This window comes from Magnolia sinica, chromosome 1, assembly GCF_029962835.1.
Source record: "Magnolia sinica isolate HGM2019 chromosome 1, MsV1, whole genome shotgun sequence".
NCBI classification, from domain to species: Eukaryota; Viridiplantae; Streptophyta; class Magnoliopsida; order Magnoliales; family Magnoliaceae; genus Magnolia; species Magnolia sinica.
In genome coordinates, this window is record NC_080573.1 from 123,254,693 (window position 1) to 123,279,380 (window position 24,688).

A 24,688-nucleotide genomic window follows, 5' to 3' on the forward strand; every position below is an offset into this window, starting at 1 on the left:
AAAATAAAAATAAAAATCATGCAAAATTAGACAACTATCAAAGTCTCCCATCACCTTAGCACTGCAATTGCACTATCGATCTAAGAGTTGAGGACTCATTTTTCAAGATCAATATATTTGTTAATAAAGCCACACATCTGGAACCTTTTGATAGGTCTGAATATTGCACGTCACCCCTATATGAGATCCTCTTATAAGATACACACACACACACATTTCTTTAGAAAAGGGGTTGTAACTTCTTTCCCATCTCTAGAATTTTTGAAACATTAACGTAAATTCAAAAGGGAGAGATGAGTTCTTACAGTTGTAACCTCTCTCCCTCATCTCAACCGATCTCCCTTCTTAAGGAAGGATACAGTAGAAATCATCTTCCATCAAAATCATACCCTAAAGAGAAACCAAAGAGAAGGTGAGAGAGAGAGAGAGGGAGAACCCTTGGGGAAAAGCAGCTTCAGGTTAGTTTCCATATTCCTTTCTCTCAATTTTAAAATTCTAATTAATTTCACTCAAATCTACTCAATGAACGGTTCGAATTAGTCGTATGTCCATCACATAGACGTATATAGAATACACTATAAATCTAACTTCTGCACAATCACTCTTTAGCCTTTGGCGTAGGAATTGTGTCAAGCCCTAGTTGATTGGTGAGATCTGATCTATACGGTTCATCAGAATTTTAAGGTCGAAATATGCTGGAACTGCAAAATTTAGGTCGATCTGACCATTAAGTGGACTATACCGATCATATAATTATTTATTAAAAGAGATGTAATTGGTAAACTCTAGGTCTCGAGAGATTCAGATCAAATCGATTGTTAATCCTTTCTTTAACTATCTGTTGATGGGCTAAAGATCGATTTGGAACTAACCTATGTGCCAAAAATGGATCTTAAATCAAAATCAAGAAAAATTCAAAGATTTTGGTTTGGTTTGACAAACCGAAGTAAAATTTGATAAGTTTGTCGATTTGACCTACAGGTTCGTTGGTTCAACCGACACATAAATACTAACCAAAATTTGATAAAGCATACATTATGTCGGTTCGATCGAAAATTTGTCGATTCATGTCGGTCTGACCTACAGATTGTAGGTTCGACTGTCAGTCTGACCTACAGACTGACCCGCAAACTCCAAATTTGAAAATTTTGATTAATTAAATCATTTAAATGGTAATTTATAATTAATTTTAATTAATGAATTATTTAATATCAATCGAAAGGATAGGTAGGGATCCTTGTAGATTAATCCAATGGGTTCCACATTAGATTGTGATGATTTCAAACCTTGTGTTAAGAGTTGGATATGAAAGAATCTAATTAAACAGTATTGTAGATCCAATCTGGAACTCTGATCAATCAAAGGTATGCCCCATCATGTGAATTTACATAAATTAGAAAATTATTGTGATTGTATATTGTATTTTAGAGATTTTTTAAATCTTGTTAATTTGATTATTCTGAAATTCGACTTCACCAGATTTTAAGGTGAGTTACGCCAACGCGTTTCTTATCCATTTGGAATCAAGATAGAGTTGTTTGTCATATGTTGAATTTGTTGATGTGTTATTTCGATGTGTTGTTTGATGTTCATTTGATTTGGTTAAATGTTGAATTATCTATTCACTTTAACATTTGTTCATGCATATGATTGCTTAAAATATTGTCATAATTATTCTTTGATTTTTGGATCTGTATATGCCGAAATACGTTATGATCACAAATTTACAAATAAAAGGTTAAAGCCTCAACATCATACACATGCATAGTTGATCCTGGAGGAGCTCCCCAAAAGAAATGTCAATCCTAGTAGCTTGCTTCCAGATGCAGGCCATGCCCATGCTTATCGAATGGTGGAAGCTTGCCCAAGCGGCGGATGCTGGTAAATGATAATCTAATTGAAAAGGCCAAGCTATATGTCCTAGAGGGGGGGTGAATAGGACAGTGCCAAATTAAAACTTATAACAGCGGAATTAAAATGAATATGATAGCCAAAGTAAATCACAATGCAGTAAATTAAAATAACCTCAAAATTCAGATCTTGAGAGGTTGATACAAACGTTGTTCTAAGGACAACCTTACACCAAAAACAGAGTTTATGGTAGGACAACCTTATTTCTAGAAAGATCTTTGTATCAAGTCTCAAACCGAAGAGGAATACAAAAAAATATAAACTGAATTGAAATAACTTGTAATTAAAAATGTATTGTTCTAGGGACAGTCATACACCATAAAAATGGCAGGGCAACCTTGCTGGAACAACTTTCAAATGAAATTGAAAATCAAGCGATAAAGGAATAGCAGAAAATATATTCTAAGCTATTACAACATTCTCACAAAGCTTGAATTAAATAATTACAACATTCACCACCATACATACATCCCACAAAAGAATAAAAAATTAGAAATATAAATCATTCAAACACAAGGGTTTATAGTGGTTCGCCTGTGTGTTTACCAACTGTTAAACAACAGCCACACAAAAAGCTACTCCACTCCTAATATCCTCACACAGGGGATATTAGCGTTCACTAAAAATAGGTTTTCCCAGGTTCACCTAAAACCCTTACAATTGTGTCTTTGTATGTGGGCTTACACAATTAAAAAAACCCCACTTCAGAGTTTTCCTGGCTTTCCTCAGATAACCAATATAACAAGATTTTTCTGGCAAATCTTAAAAGAAACCAAAATGATAGAAAGGAATTTACAATATGTAAAATACCTGAATATCTCCTTCGTTGTAGCAGCCCGGTAGAACCAAATCAAAGTAGATGATTGAATGTCTAAGTTCAATGTCCAGTACTCGATTACAATGGTTCTAATTCTAATTGATTTTAAATTAAACCAAACAAGGCTTGCCTTAATTGATTTTGATTCCAAAGAAAGGGAATAACAATTCCTCTTATCAAATCAGATTGGAATAGCAGAAACAAAATCAATTAAATAAAGCTAAGGAAAGAAGAATATTAAATAAGCACACTTAGCTTAAATGGAGCACAGAATTATCTCTCAGAAGTTCGACGAAGATTGGCTTGAATACTATAATTAATTCGATGATTTCTTCTGAGATTCGTACACTATTTATAAGTGAGAAGATCGGGTCTTCGACTGGTCTAGAGTGCTCTTCGACTAGTCGAAGCCATAACAGATATTTGAAAAATCCGGCGGGATATGCTTTGACCGTTCTACAACTGGTCGTAGGTCACCTACGACTGGTCGTAGGTTTCCTTCGACTGGTCGTAGGTCCTGCAAACCATCGCTGGACTTTGAGTCGAAGGTTTTACGACTGGTCGAAGATCAGTCGACACTGTTCCTACGACTGGTCGAACAGATTCCTGGACTAGTCGAAGGATAACAGATTTTATCCGAAATTTGTAACAAACTCACGACTGGTCGAGGAATTTCTTAGACTGGTCGAAGCAAGTCTAGGACTAGTCGAAGAAGGCCTAGGACTAGTCGAAGAACAGACCAATCACATGTAAAATAAACATTCGGTTTATGTATCCGAAATGACCTACTTCTAAGGTCAACCTATGGTCAATCAAACCTTAACCATGAAGTATGAACATTGAAACATTCGGAACTTGAGACCTTGAAGTATGAGCCTTGAAGTCTTGATGTAGATCAAACCTTGATGTAGCTCAATCTTGAAAGTGTACAAACTGCCTTGAACTCTTCTTGAAGTCTTGCAGCTTAAGTCTTGTCTTGTGAGCAGTTCTTTCATTCAAGATTGATCCTTGTACTTGTGAGCTTTGCTTGATGTGAGGTTAGCTTGTTCATGAATGTTGATCTTTTGAGAGAGCTTCACTTAAGCAAGTTATATATAACATAACAGTGATTTTGTCATCACAAATTTGACAACAGACAGGGATAAAAACTATAGCACTTACAATCTCCCCCTTTGTCAAATTAGTGACAAAACACATAACCAAACAAAAGTAAAACAACTGGTTAATACCTACAAATCAATATTCAATATTCAACATTCAACCAGTTTCATTCAACAAGATCAAACATATATTCCCCCTAACTCCCCCTGAGAAACATAACCAATGCTACTCCTCTCACAATCACATAAAGAACAAACCATTCTCCCCCTTTTTGTCACAATATGACAAAGGAGAACTAAATAAAGGAAGTCATGAGAGGAAACATGAGGAAGTAAGAAAGTATAGCAAAAGAGTCATATAGATACTCAAGATAGCATCACATATATCCAGCATAAATATTACATCAAGAACAAATATCCAGCATAAAATCCAACTCAAACTCAAGCAAACAAGTGCTAAGTAATAAAGTTATTACAGACCAAAGGTCTCATAAAAACTAGTCAGAACTAGAACTTGATGAAGGAGCAGGAATAGAAGGATCAAGTTGGTGCATGCCTTTGTTCAAGCACCTTAGATATTTGCGCATGTATTTGAATTGCAAATCATGAGCAACAGACATGTTTTCCAACTTAACATTAATATCCTCAACTTTACCCTCTAATGCACTCAGACGTGCATCAACATCAGATGGTACAAAATCTGGATCATTAGCTGAGTCAGAATCTAGTTCCTCAAAAATGTCATCCATATTAATGTCAACATCAGCTTCTTCATGACCACCACCACCACCTTGTTCAGGAAGCAGATCCAACTTCATCTTATTGATATTTGTATTGTTGAAGATCAGATGATGAATTGGTGCCTCATCAACAGGCATATCGACTAACATATGAGTAGCCAATACAGTCATAAAATAGGCAAATGGAATGTCACTATGACCAGGATGGAGTCGAAACTGAATAATGAAATGACAGATTAAGGATGGCAAACAAATCTGAGTACCATTTGAGATAGCATGGATAACACGAACCATAAATGAAGTCAAGTCAGATTTATTACCCGAACGAGGATATAGATTAGACACAGATTCTGTGGAGAATTCTGTATTTGGGTAACAAATATCTTGCGGGGAGCGCATTCCCTTTTTGAGTCCATTGAACATCCATATTACACAAGTCTCTAGTGAGCATGCGTTTTTCAACCATTGAGGGTTTATCAGTTAAATTATGAATAGGAATACCCTCATCATTCACAGGAATTTTCATAAGGGCTGAAATTAAATGACGATCAACGTCAAATGACCCTTCTCTAGTAGAAATTTGAAAAGTTAAATTATCCTGTGAAAATGCACTAATACATATAAACATGGATTGGGCAATGGACCGGTATGCAGGCCCTCCCCAATGCAATAAGTTAACCCAACCTACAGCTTCAAGTATAGGAAGGATGTCAAAAGGTGCAATATGATTGACATCAACAGGATGTTCAACGATAACATTACGAGATCTAATGTCCCTAACATATGATGGATCATCATTAGGAACAAGAAGATGACGCTTAGAGATAGCGGTCGATCTAGAGGAAGAAGAAGGACCACGTGAAGTAGTTTTTCTACCTCTAAAAGCCATTTGCAACAAGGATTTCAAGAGAATAGGAAGTTGCAAAGGATTGAGAAGTGGGTTTGCTCAAAACAGATTTTTCAAAATCTAAACCCCAAATCTCAATGATTTTCAAAATAGAAAGCTTCAAGAGAGAAAAGGAAACAATCTTGACACAAATATGCAAGAAAAAGAGGATTTGAAATACTAACCTTAAAGGATTTAAAGGATGGGTTCGACGAGTCGAAGTTCGGCTCCAAGGAGAAGAAAGAAGAAATGAGGAAGAAGGTGAAAAAATCTCCAATTTAAGTGAAACTCGTGTTCCACGACTGGTCGTGGGTATCTATGACCGGTCGTAGTACGACGGGTCGTGTATACTCACGACTGGTCGTACAAACCCCAAAAATCAAAATTTCTTGCAATTTAAACAAAAATTAAAATTCAATCTAGCAAATATATACAATATTATACAAGAAGGCATAAATTATTAATTTAAAATGCACATACCAAGATCAAATTTCATCTTTTTGAACCTGCTTTTATCAAGAGGTTTTGTGAAAATATCAGCACGTTGATCTTCAGTAGGAATATATTCTAGAGATATAACTTTTTCTTCTACTAATTCCCTTATATAATGAAATCTAATGTCAATATGCTTAATACGAGAATGCTGAATAGGATTTTTTGAAATATTTATCGCACTGGAATTATCACAATGTAATAACATAGAATCCTGTTTAATTCCATAATCACTTAGCATTCGTTGCATCCAAACAAGCTGTGTACATGCATTACCAACTGCGATAGCTTCAATTGTTGAAAGTGATATAGAATTTTGTTTCTTACTAAACCAGAAACTAGACAATTTTCAATAAAAACAATCACCACCGGTTGATTTTCTATCATCTAGATTACCAATCCAGTCAGCAGTACCCAGTTAATTGGACATTGGTTTCATGAGGATACCGAGACCGAGATTAACTAATTGCGACATATCTAATAATTCGCTTGACAGCAATCAAGTGAGATTCTTTTGGATCAGATTGATATCTTGCGTAAATACCAACACTTAGAGAAATATCAGGTCTACTAGCAGTTAAATATAACAAACTACCAATCATACTCCGATAAAGTTTTGAGTCAACATTTTTACCATTAGAGTCCTTTGATAGTTTCAAGGTAGTACTCATAGGAGTATCGAAATTTTTGTCATTCTCAAATCCAAATCTCTTTATTAGATTCAAAGCATACTTAGATTGAGAAATGAATATTCCTTCAGATTGTTGCTTTACTTGCAATCCAAGGAAATAAGTCAATTCCCCAACCATGCTCATTTCGAACTGTGATTTCATCAAATCTGCAAACTCAGTAGTCAAGTCAGTACAAGTTGATCCATAAATGATATCATCAACATAAATCTGTACCATTAAGATATGATCATTATGTTTTTTAACAAACAGAGTTTTATCAACAGATCCCATTTGAAAATCATGACTTAAAAGAAATTTTGTTAGTTTCTCATACCATGCCCTAGGTGCTTGTTTTAAACCATAAAGCGCCTTTTTAAGCCAATATACATGATCAGTATTTTTGAAATCTTCAAATCCCATTGGTTGTTCAACATAAACTTCTTCATGTAAATCGCCATTTAGAAAAGCATTTTTCACATCCATCTGATAGATCTTTATCTTTCTAAAACATGTAATGGATATAAATAGTCTGATAGATTCAAGACGTGCTACTGGTGCAAAGGTTTCATCGAAATCAATCCCTTCAATTTGAGTATAACCTTGTACCACCAGTCTAGCCTTGTTTCTAATTATATTTCCACATTCGTCAGACTTATTTTTAAAAATTCATTTTGTTCCAATGATGTGTTTATCTTTAGGTCTTCGTACGAAATACCAAACATCATTTCTTACGAATTGGTTGAGTTCATCTTGCATCGCAACAATCCAATTCTCATCAGCAAGAGCTTCTTTTACATTAGATGGTTCAATTTGGGATGTAAAACATACATAATTACATATATCTTCAAGTTGTCTATGGGTGCGAATACCGGTGAGAGGGTTTCCAAGAATTTGAGTGGTTGGATGATCTTTAACAGTCCTCAACTCAGAATCAGTCTGATTCGATGAAGTATTGGGTTTATCAATGATTAGTACTTCATTATTATCTGAATTAGAAATTGGTGTGTTTAAGTGATCATCAATGACAATATTAATGGATTCTTGAATCACACCAGTCCTTTTGTTCAGGACCTTATAAGCTCGACTGTTTAAAGAATATCCTAGAAAAATACCTTCATCACTCTTCGTATCGAACTTTCCCAAATTTTCACGATCACGTAAAATATAGCATTTGCTTCCAAAAACTCGAAAGTATTTAACAGTAGGCTTTCTATTGAACCACAATTCATAAGCCATTTTATTTTTATCTTTGCTAGTGTAGACTCGGTTAATAATATAGCAAGCTGTGTTGACTGCTTCAGCCCAAAAATTTTTAGAGAGCTTCATGCTATTCAATATGACATTAGCCATTTCTTGAAGCACCTTATTCTTTCTTTCAACAATTCCATTTTATTGTGGAGTTTTGGGAGCAGAGAATTCATGTAATATTCCTTGGTCGGTACAGAACTTCTCAATTTTGCTATTCTCAAATTCAGATCCATGATCACTACGAATTTTACTGATTTGAGAAGATTTTTCAATTTGAATCCTTTTGAGAACTTTTCTTACTTCTTCAAGGGTTTCAAATTTGTCCCTTAAGAAGACTACTCACGTATATCTGGTAAAGTCATCAACTATTACCAGGATATAATTTTTCCTACCACGACTTTCCGTTCTGGTAGGTCCTATCAGATCCATGTGGAGAAGTTTGAGTGATCTTGATGTGGTATTTGAATTCACCTTTTTATGCGAGTTCTTTGTTTGTTTGCCTATCTGGCACTCACCACATATTTTATCTAATTTCTGAAATTTGGGTAAACCTCTTACAAGTTCTCGTTTGCTCAATCGATATAAATTTCGATAATGTACATGTCCAAGACGTTTGTGCCATAAATCAGTCTCGTCTGTATGGACCATGTAACATGTTTGATTAGATGAGCTGGATTCACTAATAATATAGCAATTTTCAGACGTTCTATGTCCAGTTAATATTACAGAACCCTTATTGTTTAGTATTTCACAGCTTTGATTAGAAAACCGAATATTATGGTTATTATCACATATTTGTGATATACTAAGCAAGTTGTGCTTTAGGCCTTCAACGTATAAAACATTTTTAAACACGGAAAGATTAAAAAGTTGAACCGTACCTTGGCCTATAATCTTGCAGTTGCTACCATCACCAAATGTGACTGAACCATCAGTCATATCTTTCAGATCTTGTCACCTGTCATATGTCTGGAGCATCCACTGTCTAGGTACCACTTTGAATGACTTGTTGCTTTGAAAGCAGTGTGAGCAACCAAGCAGGTGACTTTAGGAACCCATTTCATAACTGTTTTGGGTTTAGGAACATAGTTGGTCTTCTTTTGTGTACATTTGTAGGAATGACCTATAGAGTTAGATTTTAAGAGCTCCTTAAGTAAATCAACTATCTTTTCAGCTAGAAGATTTCGTTTCTGATTAAAGTTGACATGGCTGTTTCTAGGTTTTTGAAAAGTTTTTGAATTTTTAGAAAAATCTTGATAAGTATTTTTCACTTTTGAGTTTGAGGACTCTCCTTTAACAAACATAGGACGAGTATACTTTTGTTTAGGAGGTAAATTTTTATCATAGCCCAACCCGGATCGATCGCCACATTTTCTTGATCCGGATAAAAGTTTCTCTAACTTTGGATCACCTTGGGCATATTTCCATGTGTCCTTTAAACTCAGAAGAGAAGATACTTCTGTTTTAAGATTCTTAATTTCAGATTTTAAATCAACAATTAGTGAGTTTTTGAATTCCAAATCACATTTTGATTTTTCAAAACAATCTGAAATTTGTGATTTTTCTAAGACAAGTGATTCAAAACAATTTTTGAGTTTAGAAAACTTTTCTTTTTGAATTTTAAGTTTGACAGCAATTTTACAACTTTCTTTATATAGGGCATTGTAAGCATCTTGAAGATCATCTTCATTTTCACATTCACTATTCAGATTTTCTTCACTTGTAGAGTCATTATCTGAAAATGTAAATTTGGCTAGAGTCATAAGAGCTTTAATCTCATTGCCCGACTCAGTTTCAGAATCTTCTGATTCAGAAGAACCTTCAGAATCAGATGATTCATCCCATGTAGCCAACATACCCTTCTTCTTGGGTTTGTCCCTTTTAGGACATCTATTTGCTAAGTGCCCATATTCTAGACAGTTGTAACATTGACTATCTTTCAAAGATTTTCGAGATTTGGGTCTAAACTTCTTTTTGTCATTTGATTTTTGAAAATCAACCCTTTTCTTGCTTTTAAAAATCTTGTAAAATTTTTTAGCTAGAAGAGCCATATCATCTTCTGAATCAGAATTTTCTTCTGAATTACATTTAGAAGATTTTAATGCGATAGATTTTCCTTTAGGAGCTTTAAAGTTTAACTCGTAGGTTTGTAGTGAACCAACTAGTTCTTCTACCCTCATATTATCCGTATCACGAAGTTCCTGGATCGCGGTTACTTTAGAATTGAACCGTTCAGGAAATGAGCGTAGTATTTTTGCACACACTTTACTTTCTGGGATTTTATCGCCAAGACCCCACATTGAGTTTACAATGTCATTCAATCTAGTGTAAAAGTCCATAAACATTTCATTTTCCTCCATATGAATTTCTTCAAATCTGGTTGTGAGGAGTTGGACTTTAGATTTTTTTACAATTGTAGTACCCTCGTGTGTCATTTCTAATATATCCCAAGCTTGCTTTGCAGTATCACAGGAAATGATTCTTTTGAACTCATCCTGTGATAGTGCGCATGTAATTGCATTTAGTGCTTTAGCATTTGCACTACTCTCACTTTTCTGAAGTGTGGTCCATTGGTAATATGGTGTGACTTTTATTGATTTTGAACCGTCAACCCCAGTAACTTCCATGATAGGAGGATTCCATTCAGTCACTGTGGCTTGCCACACATTTTCATCCATTGATTTGAGGAAGATCCTCATTCTGGCTTTCCAATAAGCATAGTTGGAGCCATCAAAGGGTGGAGGCCTTGTGACTGAAAGGCTATCAAAATTTGACATCTTAAATAGCTTAAATCGTTAGCTCAGGAATTAAATCCAAGAATAAAAAAAGAGCTATTAGTCTCTGATACCACTTGAAAAGGCCAAGCTATATGTCCTAGAGGGGGGGTGAATAGGACAGTGCCAAATTAAAACTTATAACAGCGGAATTAAAATGAATATGATAGTCAAAGTAAATCACAATGCAGTAAATTAAAATAACCTCAAAATTCAGATCTTTAGAGGTTGATACAAACGTTGTTCTAAGGACAACCTTACACCAAAAACAGAGTTTATGATAGGACAACCTTATTTCTAGAAAGATCTTTGTATCAAGTCTTAAACCGAAGAGGAATACAAAAAAATATAAACTGAATTGAAATAACTTGTAATTAAAAATGTATTGTTCTAGGGACAGCCATACACCATAAAAATGGCAGGGCAACCTTGCTGGAACAACTTTCAAATGAAATTGAAAATCAAGCGATAAAGGAATAATAGAAAATAAATTCTAAACTATTACAACATTCTCACAAAGCTTGAATTAAATAATTACAACATTCACCACCATACATACATCCCACAAAAGAATAAAAAATTAGAAATATAAATCATTCAAACACAAGGGTTTATAGTAGTTCGCCTGTGTGCTCACCAACTATTAAACAATAGCCACACAAAAAGCTACTCCACTCCTAATATCCTCACACAGGGGATATTAGCGTTCACTAAAAATAGGTTTTCCCAGGTTCACCCAAAATCCTTACAATTGTGTCTTTGTATGTGGGCTTACACAATTAAAAAAACTCCACTTCTGAGTTTTCCTGGCTTTTCTCAGATAACTAATATAACAAGATTTTTCTGGCAAATCTTAAAAGAAACCAAAATAATAGAAATGAATTTACAATATGTAAAATACCTGAATATCTCCTTCGTTGTAGCAGCCCGGTAGAACCAAATCAAAGTAGATGATTGAATGTCCAAGTTCAATGTCCAGTACTCGATTACAATGGTTCTAATTCTAATTGATTTTAAATTAAACCAAACAGGGCTTGCCTTAATTGATTTTGATTCCAAAGAAAGGGAATAATAATTCCTCTTATCAAATCAGATTGAAATAGCAGAAACAAAATCAATTAAATAAAGCTAAGGAAAGAAGAATATTAAATAAGCACACTTAGCTTAGATGGAGCACAGAATTATCTCTCAGAAGTTCGACGAAGATTGGCTTGAATACTATAATTAATTCGATGATTTCTTCTGAGATTCGTGCACTATTTATAAGTGAGAAGATCGGGTCTTCGACTGGTCTAGAGTGCTCTTCGACTAGTCGAAGCCATAACAGATATTTGAAAAATCCAGCGGGATATGCTTTGACCGTTCTACGACTGGTCGTAGGTCTCCTACGACTGGTCATAGGTCACCTACGACTGGTCGTAGGTTTCCTTCGACTGGTCGTAGGTCCTGCAAACCATCACTGGACTTCGAGTCGAATGTTTTACGACTGGTCGAAGATCAGTCGACACTGTTCCTACGACTGGTCGAACAGATTCCTGGACTAGTCGAAGGCTAACAGATTTTATCCGGAATTTGTGACAAACTCACGACTGGTCGAGGAATTTCTTAGACTGGTCGAAGCAAGTCTAGGACTAGTCGAAGAAGGCCTAGGACTAGTCGAAGAACAGACCAATCACATGTAAAATAAACATTCGGTTTATGTATCCGAAATGACCTACTTCTAAGGTCAACCTATGGTCAATCAAACCTTAACCATGAAGTATGGACATTAAAACATTCGGAACTTGAAACCTTGAAGTATGAGCCTTGAAGTCTTGATGTAGATCAAACCTTGATGTAGCTCAATCTTGAAAGTGTACAAACTGCCTTGAACTCTTCTTGAAGTCTTGCAGCTTGAGTCTTGTCTTGTGAGCAGTTCTTTCATTCAAGATTGATCCTTGTACTTGTGAGCTTTGCTTGATGTGAGCTTAGCTTGTTCATGAATATTGATCTTTGAGAGAGCTTCACTTAAGCAAGTTATATATAACATAACAGTGATTTTGTCATCACAAATTTGACAACAGACAGGGATAAAAACTATAGCACTTACACTAACCTAATAAATGGACGAACATCCCATATGATGCAGTCATGCCTCTCATACATTTAAACAAAATTAATTAATAGTTATTCAATTCGCTCTCTATTATTTTTCTATCTTAATTGTAATGTGGACGAACTATGTTGGAAATTCTCACTAGGACAGGCCAACTTACGTTAATGGAAAATCATACAAATTTAACTGAGGCCAAACCATTGACATAAGAACACAATGATGTGGCTAAGGGGTACACGTGGCCTTATTTGATGGAAGAAAAGCTAGTTGTTTTAGATTAATTTTTGCGTTATCCATTCTTTTTTATTAATTAGGACATGATCATTATTCATATATTAATTTCTGATTAATTGTACTTGAGAGTATGGCATTGTTTATATTTTTTGTTTGATTTGCGTTGGACATATATTTATAAGTTTTTAATTTGAATATTGATTTTTACGTTTGGATAATGACCTAAATGGGTGGGTCCTTAGATGGTTATTGATGATTGGAAATGAATGGGTGATGATTTAATTTAATGTATGTGAATGGGAACTTAGAATTGAAATGGTGCGACTGAATGTCGATGGGTGCATTTAGAATTGGTATCATTATTACTGGATTATTGCCTCTAATTAGTTTCTTGAAATGGGATTTGAAGTACACTTGGTGTACGAGTCGCAATACGAAACTCGGGGCTGGGATGCACATTCGGTTTCAAATTTTAGGCCATGACAACATAAACCTAAAGTTTTGTATGGAATATAATGGTTAGAGTAGATTTTATATAATTATCACAATGGGTCCTTAAAAAATCAAGGGTAGGTGTTTCTCTCCCAGTTGTTTATTTTAATGTGGCGCACCAGAATCACGGGTGTAAAAGTGCATTTGATTTGGAGTTATCACTAGCCAATGAAGTTTACAATTTACTGTCGGTTAAAAACCGTAAAATCGCTTTAAAAGGTCGAAGATTGTAAGATTTTCCAACTCAAGTTATCATTGTTGTTAGTTTATTATTGTAGATTTTGACTAAGGGACTTGGTTATGTAAAAGGAATGGGTTATGCACCATTTTCCGACCGCATGATGTACAGTCTCTAGTTTATAAAATTTTATGATTTTTTTATGATTCGGTAAACATATAGAACTCCATATGTTTGGATCTCATTTAAGACATAGAGAACTCCTAATGATGACAATTTAACCACCTAAAGATAGGTATGTGTAATTACGTTAGACATGTAATCTCCTTACTATACTTTCATATCTTCCATATATGTTGTTGAGATTGCTAATATTTATGATTACGATTCATATTACTTTAAAAAGGTTAAATGTTGTCATAACTATCATGATCCAATATTAATGATCTGGACGAATTAGATCTAACAAACGTTGCTTATATCATCTGAAGGTATAGTGATGTTAAAATATAATAGGTACTCAATAGAAGGTTTCAAATAAATATGTTTTGATAAACATCTTAAAAACTACATTTTTATTCCAATATTGATCAATATTACTTCTATTAGGTTGGACCCATGTTATTAATGGTTTGGATTATCTAATCGTTTGATATGTTGATTGAACATACTAATGGATCCGATAACAGATATGACCGGTTCAAATAAGTAATGAGGTGGTGTGCTTAGTTTGTATTGCTTATGCACAGTGTTATGATAGACATAGATTTTAGAGTATTTTAGTGAAACATGGTCTCTTACAAATACATAAACTCTATCTAATAAGGAGATTGTTGTAATAGTTGTGATGGATTGAACTACTGAAATTGTTTATTTATAAATAAAGATCTTGGTATTCTCATCAGAAAATCTAACTTCTATTAAAAGCACGTAAGGTGCATAAGACCAAGTTCATCGAATCTCATCTAAACAATCTATTGTCATTCAGGTATGCAATTCAGATTTATTTCTTGTTATTCCCATCATTGATGCATAGACTATCCTTATCATGCAATTCACTCTAACATGTTCATTGCGGGTCCCATTTGATGAGTGCGGTAAAACTCACATTTGTATGCCACGGGTGGTGTATGGGAGGCCCAAGTGAGAAAGAGGAAGAGGAGAGAGAAGCTGGAATTAATCTAGCATGTGATATTCACAATTATTAGACTAATGTGCTACGGAGCGTTGATTTCATAGACTCATGGCTATGTAAGTTATACATGTAGTACTCCTATTGCATCACACGTCGGAATAGTTCAATCCATTAATCCACATTGTCCATTAGGTATATTAATGCAAAAAAAATTCATGTAGATTGGATGATCCAATCCATCCATAAGTTTCCTATCTTACTACAACCATCATTTTCCAAGCAATGGATTGGATTGTTAGGATTATTGTCTGATAAAAGTGATTCTTTGGGCTCGATTGGGGGTCTTCAGCCCCAACAACTAATTCCATCGAGGCTGGACCCGAGCCTACATCTTCCTAATGGTCCAAGGAGCTGGCCTAGCTCTAAAACGGTTTAGGCCAGTACTTAGTAAATGGGTCAAGCCTAGTTGAGCTTGGGCTATGTTCATTAGTTCACAAGATATCCATGGACAAGTCCCAGCTTGGCCTGACCAGTTGTAACCTTTAGTAGCCACGGCTAGCTCAAGCCAATTTGAGATGCTATGGAAACTGCGGATCTAGAAGAGACTAATCTCATTTAGTTTACAAGCCAGTCCATTTATCTCATGGGTTGGGTCCGGTTGATGCTGGGCCTGTAGTTTATGTCGTCCAAATGTCCTTCATAAGCAGCAATTTGGTGTGTATGATGGGGTTGCATGATAAGTTATCATACATGAGGTTGTAGGTGTTCCCCTATTTTACAAAGAAAAAGAGTGAGAAGTAGAAATTAACTAACACACGTCTGAGGCCTATCTGTGCCAGGGCTGGGTTGTTCAGGTCCATTCTAGGATGATCTAGGTCAGACCCATCTAAAATCAGATCTGCGTCAGGTCCAGTTGCCAGATCCAATCGTCAGAATGGGTTGGTCCAACCCAATTTCACCCCGCATTGTGTGAACCACGTCCTGATCCAGACCGTTAATCTTGGAGGTTCTCACTGTATGTGGATGGGCCACGTTAAGAAATTCACATAACTACTGATCCTTACCATCATCTCCAAGGTGTTGAACAGGTACCGTTGTTTCCAACCATCCTTCGGTATGGATGGTGAACATCTCTGATAAGTTTGCTTTTTGGCAAGTCGCACGTTCCAAGGGCAGCGGTTATGTGTTACCCGGGTAATACCTTAGTGGGTGTTACCCTTACTGTGGGGCCCACCTTGATAGTATGTTGTATATCCGCGCTGTCCATCTATTTCTCCAGTACATTTTATGAAGGACTACCAAAAATTAAGCAGATCCAAATCTCAAGTGAACCACACCATAGAAAACAGTGATGACTGAGTGCCTCACCATTAAAAATTCCAAAGGACCTATAGTAAGGTTTTCATAATGTTTATTTTCCATCCAACCTGTTGACAATATCAAGAAGATACGGATGAAGGGAAAATACAAAGATCAGCTTGATCCAAAACTTTTGTGGCTCACAATGTTTTTAGTGATCATTCATCACTGTTTCTAGTGGTATGCTCCACCTGAGATTTGGATCTTAAGAAGGTTTGGGATCGCGTTGTAAAATGAAAAGGGAAAACAGATGGACGACGTGGATATTTAAAAAAATACATAAAGGTGGGCCCCACACGGTAAAGGTAACACCCACTGAGCTGTTACCAGGGGTAACAGCTAATCTGCTCCCCCATTCCCAGGAGGACAAGGTAGATGAACCTTGTAGATGAATGCAAAGAGAACGTGGATGACGGAAGCGGATTGCGTCCTGCCTCCGCTGGGACGGAAATCGGTACAGGCGGGGATCTGTGGGGCCTACCATGATGTATATGTTTTATCTAGGCCGTTCACCCATTTTTTTTCATATCATTTTATCAATTGAACCAAAAATGAGACAGATCCAAGGCTCAAGTGGACCATACCAGAGGAAGCCCACCGTTGAAAATCTCCCAAGGCCCACCATAATACTTGTTTTCCATCCAACCGGTTCATAAGGTCACAAAAACCTGGATGAACAGAAAATAATAATAATAATAATTAATTTTTTAATTTTTTAATTTTTTTAAAAAAAAATTCCGTGTTCCGAAGAAAATTTTAATGGTGGGCGTCCAATCCCAACTTTGTAGACCACTTGAGCCTTGGATCCGTATCATTTTAGGGGTGATAGCCTAAAATGAACAGGAAAAATGGATGAATAGCTTGGATAAAACCCATACATCGGTGGGGCTCACAGAGCCCCTGCCTGGGCCGATTCCGTCGCGCGGGGGCAGGACGCAATCCGCTTCCATGGATGACAGCACGTCCGATACACGGAACTAGTCAACCACGGCGCAGGACGACTGAAACGATGGTTCCAATGTCTGAAAGAGGGTCTTGACTTTCTAAGTCCTCCACATGTATCATGGAACCGGCTTCTCATAAATGATGCTACCACGACTTTTTCGCACTTCCGTTTACGCTCTCTTCTTTTTCTCTAACGACTTTGACTAACCATTAGCGCGCCAAATCCGGAGTTTACCAGCGAAACAGGCTGCATCCTTCCCACCTTCGAGGAACTTGGTTCTGGTCTGTAATTTTTTCTTTTTCAGATCATTTTAGGGTATTGCCCAAAAGCCAGGCAGATCCAAGGCTCAAATGGACCACACAATGGGGATTGAACGCTCACCATTGAAAAACTTCTTGAGAGACGCGTGAGTTTTTGATCGAATTCATATTTGTGTTTTCCCTTCATGCACGTCTATGTGATCTAAGGAACAGGTTTGATGACAAATAAACAATACGGTGGGCCTTCCTGTGGTGTGGTCCACTTCAGCCTTGAATATGGGGGCGGGGATTGGGTACTGCCCCCACCAGGAAGAGCTAGGGACCGACGGCCCTGTCAGGAGCTCTGTGGGGCCCACTGTAATGTATGTGTTTTATCCACGCCGTCCATCCATTTTGACAAATTATTTTAGGAGATAAGACAAACAATGATGCAAATTGAATGTTCAAGTAGACCACACCACTGGAAACAGTGAGTATTGAATGCCTATCGCTAAAAAACTCTTGGGTCCCATAGAAGTTTTGGATCAAGCTGATATTTATGTTTTCCCTACATCATCACCAAGGTCTATGTTTAACCTACCTATGGTGTGGTCCACTTGAACCTTCGAGCTGCCTTCTTTCCAAAAGGATAGACGGCTTGGATAAAACACACATATCACAGTGAGCCCCACAGAGGCCCTGACAGGACCGTCCGTTTAAATCTTGGTCGTGGTGGGGATGGTACCCAATCCGCACCCTTGGATCCGCCTCATTTTTGGGCTCGTACAGTGGGAAAAAAACAAATGGATGGATGGACAACGTGGATAAAACCCATACATCACCGTGGGCCCCACAAAGTCCCTGCCTGGACCGAGTTCGTCCGGCCGGGGGGCAGGAAGATGAGCAACCAAGATGTTGTACATGTGTGCCACATGTAACAAGATAAAATGCCCAAAACATGCTTATATCTTAGACGCGGGAGGAAAATGGTGCACGCGCTTTTGACTGATTAACATGGACGCGAGTTGCGTGTAACAACTTCCACAGCGCCCGTGTAGCACAAAACTCTGTGGGTCCTACTGTGATGTCCCAGTGACATCCACTCCGTCCATCAGTTTCTTCACCTTATGGTAGAGTTGTAATCTTAAGAATGAGGCAGATCCAAGATAGATGGGCCAGATCACAAGAAACAGTGGGCATTGAAAGCCCATCATTGAAACATTACTAGGGCCACCATGATGTTTATATGCCATCTGACCCGTTTACATTACTAGGGCCACCATGATGTTTATATGCCATCTGACCCGTTTATAAGGTGATTCCCACCAGGATGACGGGAAAAGACACATCAACCCGATCCAGAACTTCTGTGGGCCCAAGCATTAGCCCCCAGGCGCTGTTTGACCCGCCGTGATGTATATGTTTTATCCATGCTGTCCATCCGTTTTGCCATCTTATTTTAGGTTATGAGCCCAAAAATGAAGCATTTTCAAAGCTCAAGTGGACCACACCACAGGAAACAGTGGTGATTGAACGCCCAATATTAAAAACTTCTTGGGCCACACAAAAGCTTTGGATCATGATGATATTTGTGTTTTCCCTTCATCGTAGGCCGTGTGACCTGCTTAAGAACAGGTTGGATGGAAAATAAACATCACAGTAGGCCCTAGAAAGGTTTCAACGGTGGGTGTCATTATCCCCTTTGTTTTCTGTGGTGTGATCCACTTGACTTTTGGATCTAATTCAGTTTGGGGCTTATTTCCTAAAATGAGCTGGAAAAACGAAAGGACGGCTTGGATATAAAAAGAATACATCAATGTAGGCCCTACAGCGACTGCCACCAGAGAACCCGCTTCCGGTTCACATGGGCGGTGGTGGAACCCACTTAGAATTTAGGCCGACGTGGTTGGCCTCACGGAGGGAACGTGGTCCAAAAACCACAATCCGATTGCACACCAACTGTACGGTTAGGAATGTCTGATCAGTGTGATGTTACCGGTTGAGGATACTGCAGAAGTTTTACCAGATTGGAAGATATAGAACCCTTCAATTTGTGGCCCACAAACAGAGAGTCAAGATCATAACACTAACGTTTTAAAAAAAGCCCTGGAACGGTTAAACTTATAAATATTATTATATAAAATATAAATTCGGGGTTCATCTTACACGGTGGGACCCATCAGATGAATGATCTGGTGACCAAAACATCAGTACCTGCTCTTGTTGACCGGGTGCGGCACGGCAATCTCTATTCATACCCGATTGTACGGGGCAGTGTCTAACGGGCGCGGATTAGGTGAGGTAGAGGTAACCGCATTAGTAGTTGAGGCCCTAACCGGTGGGGCCCACTTCGATGTATATGTTGTATATCCACGCTGTCCATCCATTTTTCTAGATCATTTTAGGGCTTGATCCCAAAATGAGTTAGATACAAATCTCAGGTGGACCACAGTAAGGATTGGATTCCCACCATTAAAAACTTCTTGTAGGCCACAGAAGTTTTGGATCAAGCTGCCATTTATGTTTTCTCTCCATCCAGGTCTGTTCGACCTTACCAATGGGTTGGATGGCAAATAAACATTAGAGCGGACATAGGAAGTTTTTAATGGCTGGCATTCAATCGCCACTGTTTTCCTGTGGTGTGGTCCACCTAATATTTGGATCTGCCTCATTTTTTGGGATGGTACCCTAAAATGATCTGCCAAATCGGATGGACGGTACACATACATCGAGGTGGGCCTCACACACTAAGCACTTACCCTGCCGCACCTAATCGGCATCCGTGTCCAACATCTTAAAAAACTGGGAACGAGGAGTCCTCCCAACTGCCAAGGCGCCACGTGTGAGAGATCCGGCAGCTCATCAGACGTGCACCAACCTGGACGGTCCATTTCTTACGTAGAGCGCACCAGACTGAATTAAATGGGCGGCCCACCCAATAAGCGTGTGCCAGCGAAATTGTATTCCACTTCCACCCAATGGTCCACTCTTATGGTGGGCCCCACACGCTTGTGACTTTGGGCCCTCTGGTCTGAAAATGGCGGGAAGGTATTGGTCATCTGTTTCAACACTTCCCCCTCCGTCAAAGTCTCCACCTTCCAATCTGCCATAGCCACTTTTAAATTTCTCTCTCTCTCTCCTTTTTTTTTTTTCCTGAAAGACCGCGTATTGAAATCCAACCACCCATCACCAGAAGCAGCAGCTTCCCAACCCCTTCGGACGACCCAAACACACTCCCCCTTCTATAAGTAGGAAGGACTCCACTTTCCACTCTTCTCAGACATCATACAGAGAGCCATAAAAACAAGAAGAGTAAGACGAATAAGAAGAAGGAAAAAAAAAAAAAAAACAGAGAGAGAGAGAGATGGATTCTCGCATGGGTTTGATTGGATTAGTGCAAATTGCTTTGGTTGTTGTAGCTGCTTTGCTTCAGTGCACAGCTGCAGCGACTACACATGTAGTCGGTGACAGCACGGGATGGGCGATCCCTTCAGGAGGAGGCGCTCAGTTCTACATCAACTGGGCCAACGGCAAGACCTTCAGGGTCGGCGACACTCTATGTAAGTATGAAGAATCTCTCTTCTTCTTGTGTTTTTATTCCATCCATCATTACTTTATAGTTCTAAACTTTTCCATTAGACATTCGAGGGTCCTGATGCATCCCAATCTGATCTATGTCATAATCCGCCCTTCCATACAAATGGGCATCATGACTATTTGATCCAGATAATAGATTTGACGTTTGCCACCCCAAAATGGAAATCTCCATGTTTCGAAGATCATAGCTATTCAATCCACCTACAGATAGAAGCAAGAAAAATATACTAATTTTAAAGAGAACAAAAGAAAATTATTAGATGGCTAGGATCTCCTAATCTGGAAATATTTTAGAGCATCCACCATCCATAGTGGGGCACATAGATGAATAGCCCGACAAATCGTGGCCCCTCCTTTGTATGCACTGATGGGAACATCCGTACACGATTCATGGCCTGATGCATCATGACAGCGAAATCCCACATCAATCTTTTGCTTCAGTTCTATCCATGCTTTTCTTTCCTCTCCTGAGCAGACGTTAGTGATAGATGATGATTTTAATCGATGGATATTTTTTTCTGAATCCACAAGATGTTTGGATTTTGACCACAAATTCGCAATCAATCTAGCTAAGAGACAGCTCCCGTTGATTTGTGTGTTCTTCTTATTGAACAATTTGTTAGTATTAGGATTAAAAGAACCTCACTCTAGCAAAGAAATTAGTTTGGGAGAGATGCCCACACTTGATTTTTACAGGGCCCACCATAATGATAATATAAAATCTACTCCAACCATTAGGTACTACACCAAAATTTAGGCCTAGGGCCTAAAAATCAGGCCAATCCGTGATTCAGGTGGGCCGTACCAAGGGAAACAGCTTGGAGGGAGATCTTTACCCTCTACACTGTTTCCAATCATGTGGTCCACCTAAATCAGGGATGTGGGTGGTTTTTGGGCCCTTGGCCTAAAATGAGTTGGCGCATCCTAGTGGTCAAAGTGGATTTTATATAAACATCACAGTGGGGATCCTAGTGGTCAAAGTGGATTTTATATAAACATCACAGAGTGGGGCCTACCCAAGCAGCCAACGCATTTGCTCGCACGCCCACCCAACGTGCCGTTACACCGGAAGGTAGTGGATTGGTAATTAAATGGATTAACGAGGAAGTTTTATTCATAGGATCATCCCCAATATCAAGAGAAGATTGTGAAATTACACATTTTTTAAAATGGATCATGAATCCATCTTTAATAAGTGTAGTTGAGCCTGTTTGGATTTTAGATCTGAAAATTTTCAGCAATGTAAAAGCTAAGACCTGTTTGGCAGAAGTATAAAACTGAGTTCATCTCATTTAGTTAACAGTAATTAGGTATTGGAGATCTTGATATCTAATACTTAATCACTGTTAACATGAACATGTATTAGAGATCAGGATCTCTATTACATAATTACTGTTAACTAATTAATGTCCACCAAACAGGGCCTAAGGATCTTCTTCATCATCTTCCAGTTCCATGGTTTCATCAAGTAAATTACCATGATTACCACTAATTTCAGTCTATGGATCTTTTTTTTCCTTAAATTACCATGATTACCACTAATTTGGACTTTGCTGTTTGCAGCCTTTGCTTTCACTGCTCAGCAACATGATGTGGCTGAAGTGACAAAGGCGGAGTATGATGCCTGCACATCCACGAACCCCATCGGTTCGATTCTCACTACAAGCCCTGCAAACGTTACGCTCAACACCACAGGCAGCCACTACTATATCTGCGCAGTCTCCGGACACTGTGCAGCGGGCCAGAAGCTAACTGTTAATGTCATTCCTTCCAGCACCACTGCCCCTTCATCCCCGCCCGTGGTCCCCCCTACCCCTCCGCCAGCTCCCAGGGTTTCCCCCAAAGGCCCTTCACCCTCACCGTCACCCATACGTCCCCCGATGGGCCCTTCACCTTCACCTACTTCCCCCTCACCCGTTGCCCCTTCTGGCCCTTCACCCCCACCAACGTCTCCCACCAACCCTTCACCTGCACCCATGGCTCCAACTGGCACTCCACCCCCTCCCATGGCTCCAACTGGCACTCCACCGGCTCCAACTGGTCCTTCCTCCCCACCAGGTGGACCGACTGGCTCTCCTCCCCCACCCGCAACAGGTGGACCCCCAGCCCCCAGCTCTGCCTTCTCTCTGACAGCCAGCTTCAGATCTGTGGGCTTCTCTATTGCCATCTTGTTGATCTCCTTCCTTTAGATGCCCCATCTATATTCTCAGAGTCTACACCACAACCACCGATTTCTGTGTATTTTGAGAAAGTTCTTCTGAGCATAGCGCCCTCTGTAATGGCATATAGACTTACATGAATTTATTGATGTTCTTCAATTTCATTTCTTGGTACAATAATGTTGTTTTGTAATCAAGTGAATCAATAGATAGATCATTCTATGCTAAACTTGCAACTAAAAACAACTATGTCAGGTCATTGGCAGCCAGCTAACTATATAGTCATCGGGTGGTGGTAAAAACATGGCTACTTTGTTGATTGGAGACCCCATCCTTCCTCATTATCATAGTTTTCAATCATACGCTAGATAAGTTTAGCAATGTGACAAGGCCCTTGCTGACCGTGGTGTCAATTACATGACCTTGCCACATCATCCTAGTGGCTTCATGCTGACTTGCTAGTTCTAAAACATTCTGAAGACATTATTCTGAGAGGCTGACTCAGCTGAACTGGCCATTAACAATCTCACAGATTTTTTTTCATCTTTCAATAGATTGATTCCCTTTTCAGACTGAACTGCGATCTACATGTCAAAATGAGGTTGCTTTTGGTCCCTTGCTCTTTCAAATGGCTCCTTGAGGATTTCCCTGCCTTGAAGTCTTCAAGATTGCCAAGAGGGATGTTAATTGGAGATGAGGCTACAATCTGGCAGAATATATATATAAACTACCCTTTCAGAGCTAGGTCCAAGTCCACTAACTGTGATCGCATATACAAATTCCATCACACAGTTCAGGCCTCTGCATGACATCCATTAAGGTAATCATCATTCCAGCATCACTGAGAACTTCTCTCTCTCTCTCTCTTGCCAAGCAGCCCCAAAAAGACCTCCACCCCATCAAAGTGCTCTATGTTCACTTGTTCATCACCCACTACTCCAGTTGTTAAACTCTGACCCACCCTTCAAGCAGGCAAGTTCAAAAACTTCTAACCGGCCATCCGTGCAGTGCAGGCAAGTTCAAAAACTTCTAACCTGCCATCCATGCAGTGCAATCCATTTCTCAGCTACTCAATATCTCGAATCTATGGACCCATCTATATGAGTCCAAATGATTGTGAAGAAAAGTAGACCTATTCACTTGAAAGCTTGGTGTTTTTTTTGTTCTACTAGCCTGACCATAGTTCAAAAACCTGAAAACTCGACTAGAATCAGTGTTCAGTTGGGTCGGGTTGACTTGAAGACCCGACTAGACTCGATATTTAATTAGTATAAATTGAAAATATTAGGATTGTTAAAAAATATTCAAGTAGTTAGATCTCTAGCAAGTAATATGAAATGCAACTAAAAGCAATGACCCCACCGTTACCTCACTGTTTAAGGTCGTTGACTCCCTTAGATGACGTTTGAGGTTCTAATGCCACTCCCAACATATTTCTTTTATTAAAAAAATAAAAAATAAATAATTCCCACTAAGGGAAGTAAAGTCACGCCAAGTCATGTTGAGTCAACCTGATGGCTCGGGTCAACTTGACGAGTCTCTTTAAATGCAGGCCGAGTCAAGCCCCATACCGAGTTTCCTAGAGACTTTGCTCTGATACCTCCACTACCCAATT

The 24,688-nt window shown here is 38.5% G+C and overlaps 1 protein-coding gene across 1 annotated transcript; it reads left to right on the forward strand.

Annotated features, from left to right (window-relative positions):
* The first annotated feature begins 20,464 nt into the window (after positions 1–20,464).
* On the forward strand, positions 20,465–23,237 carry LOC131256605 (blue copper protein-like). The gene is made up of 2 exons (XM_058257529.1): positions 20,465–20,877; positions 22,478–23,237. Exons 1-2 carry the CDS (start codon positions 20,682–20,684, stop codon positions 23,101–23,103), a joined length of 822 nt encoding a protein of 273 aa, XP_058113512.1. The 5' UTR covers positions 20,465–20,681; the 3' UTR covers positions 23,104–23,237.
* Positions 23,238–24,688: the final 1,451 nt, after the last annotated feature.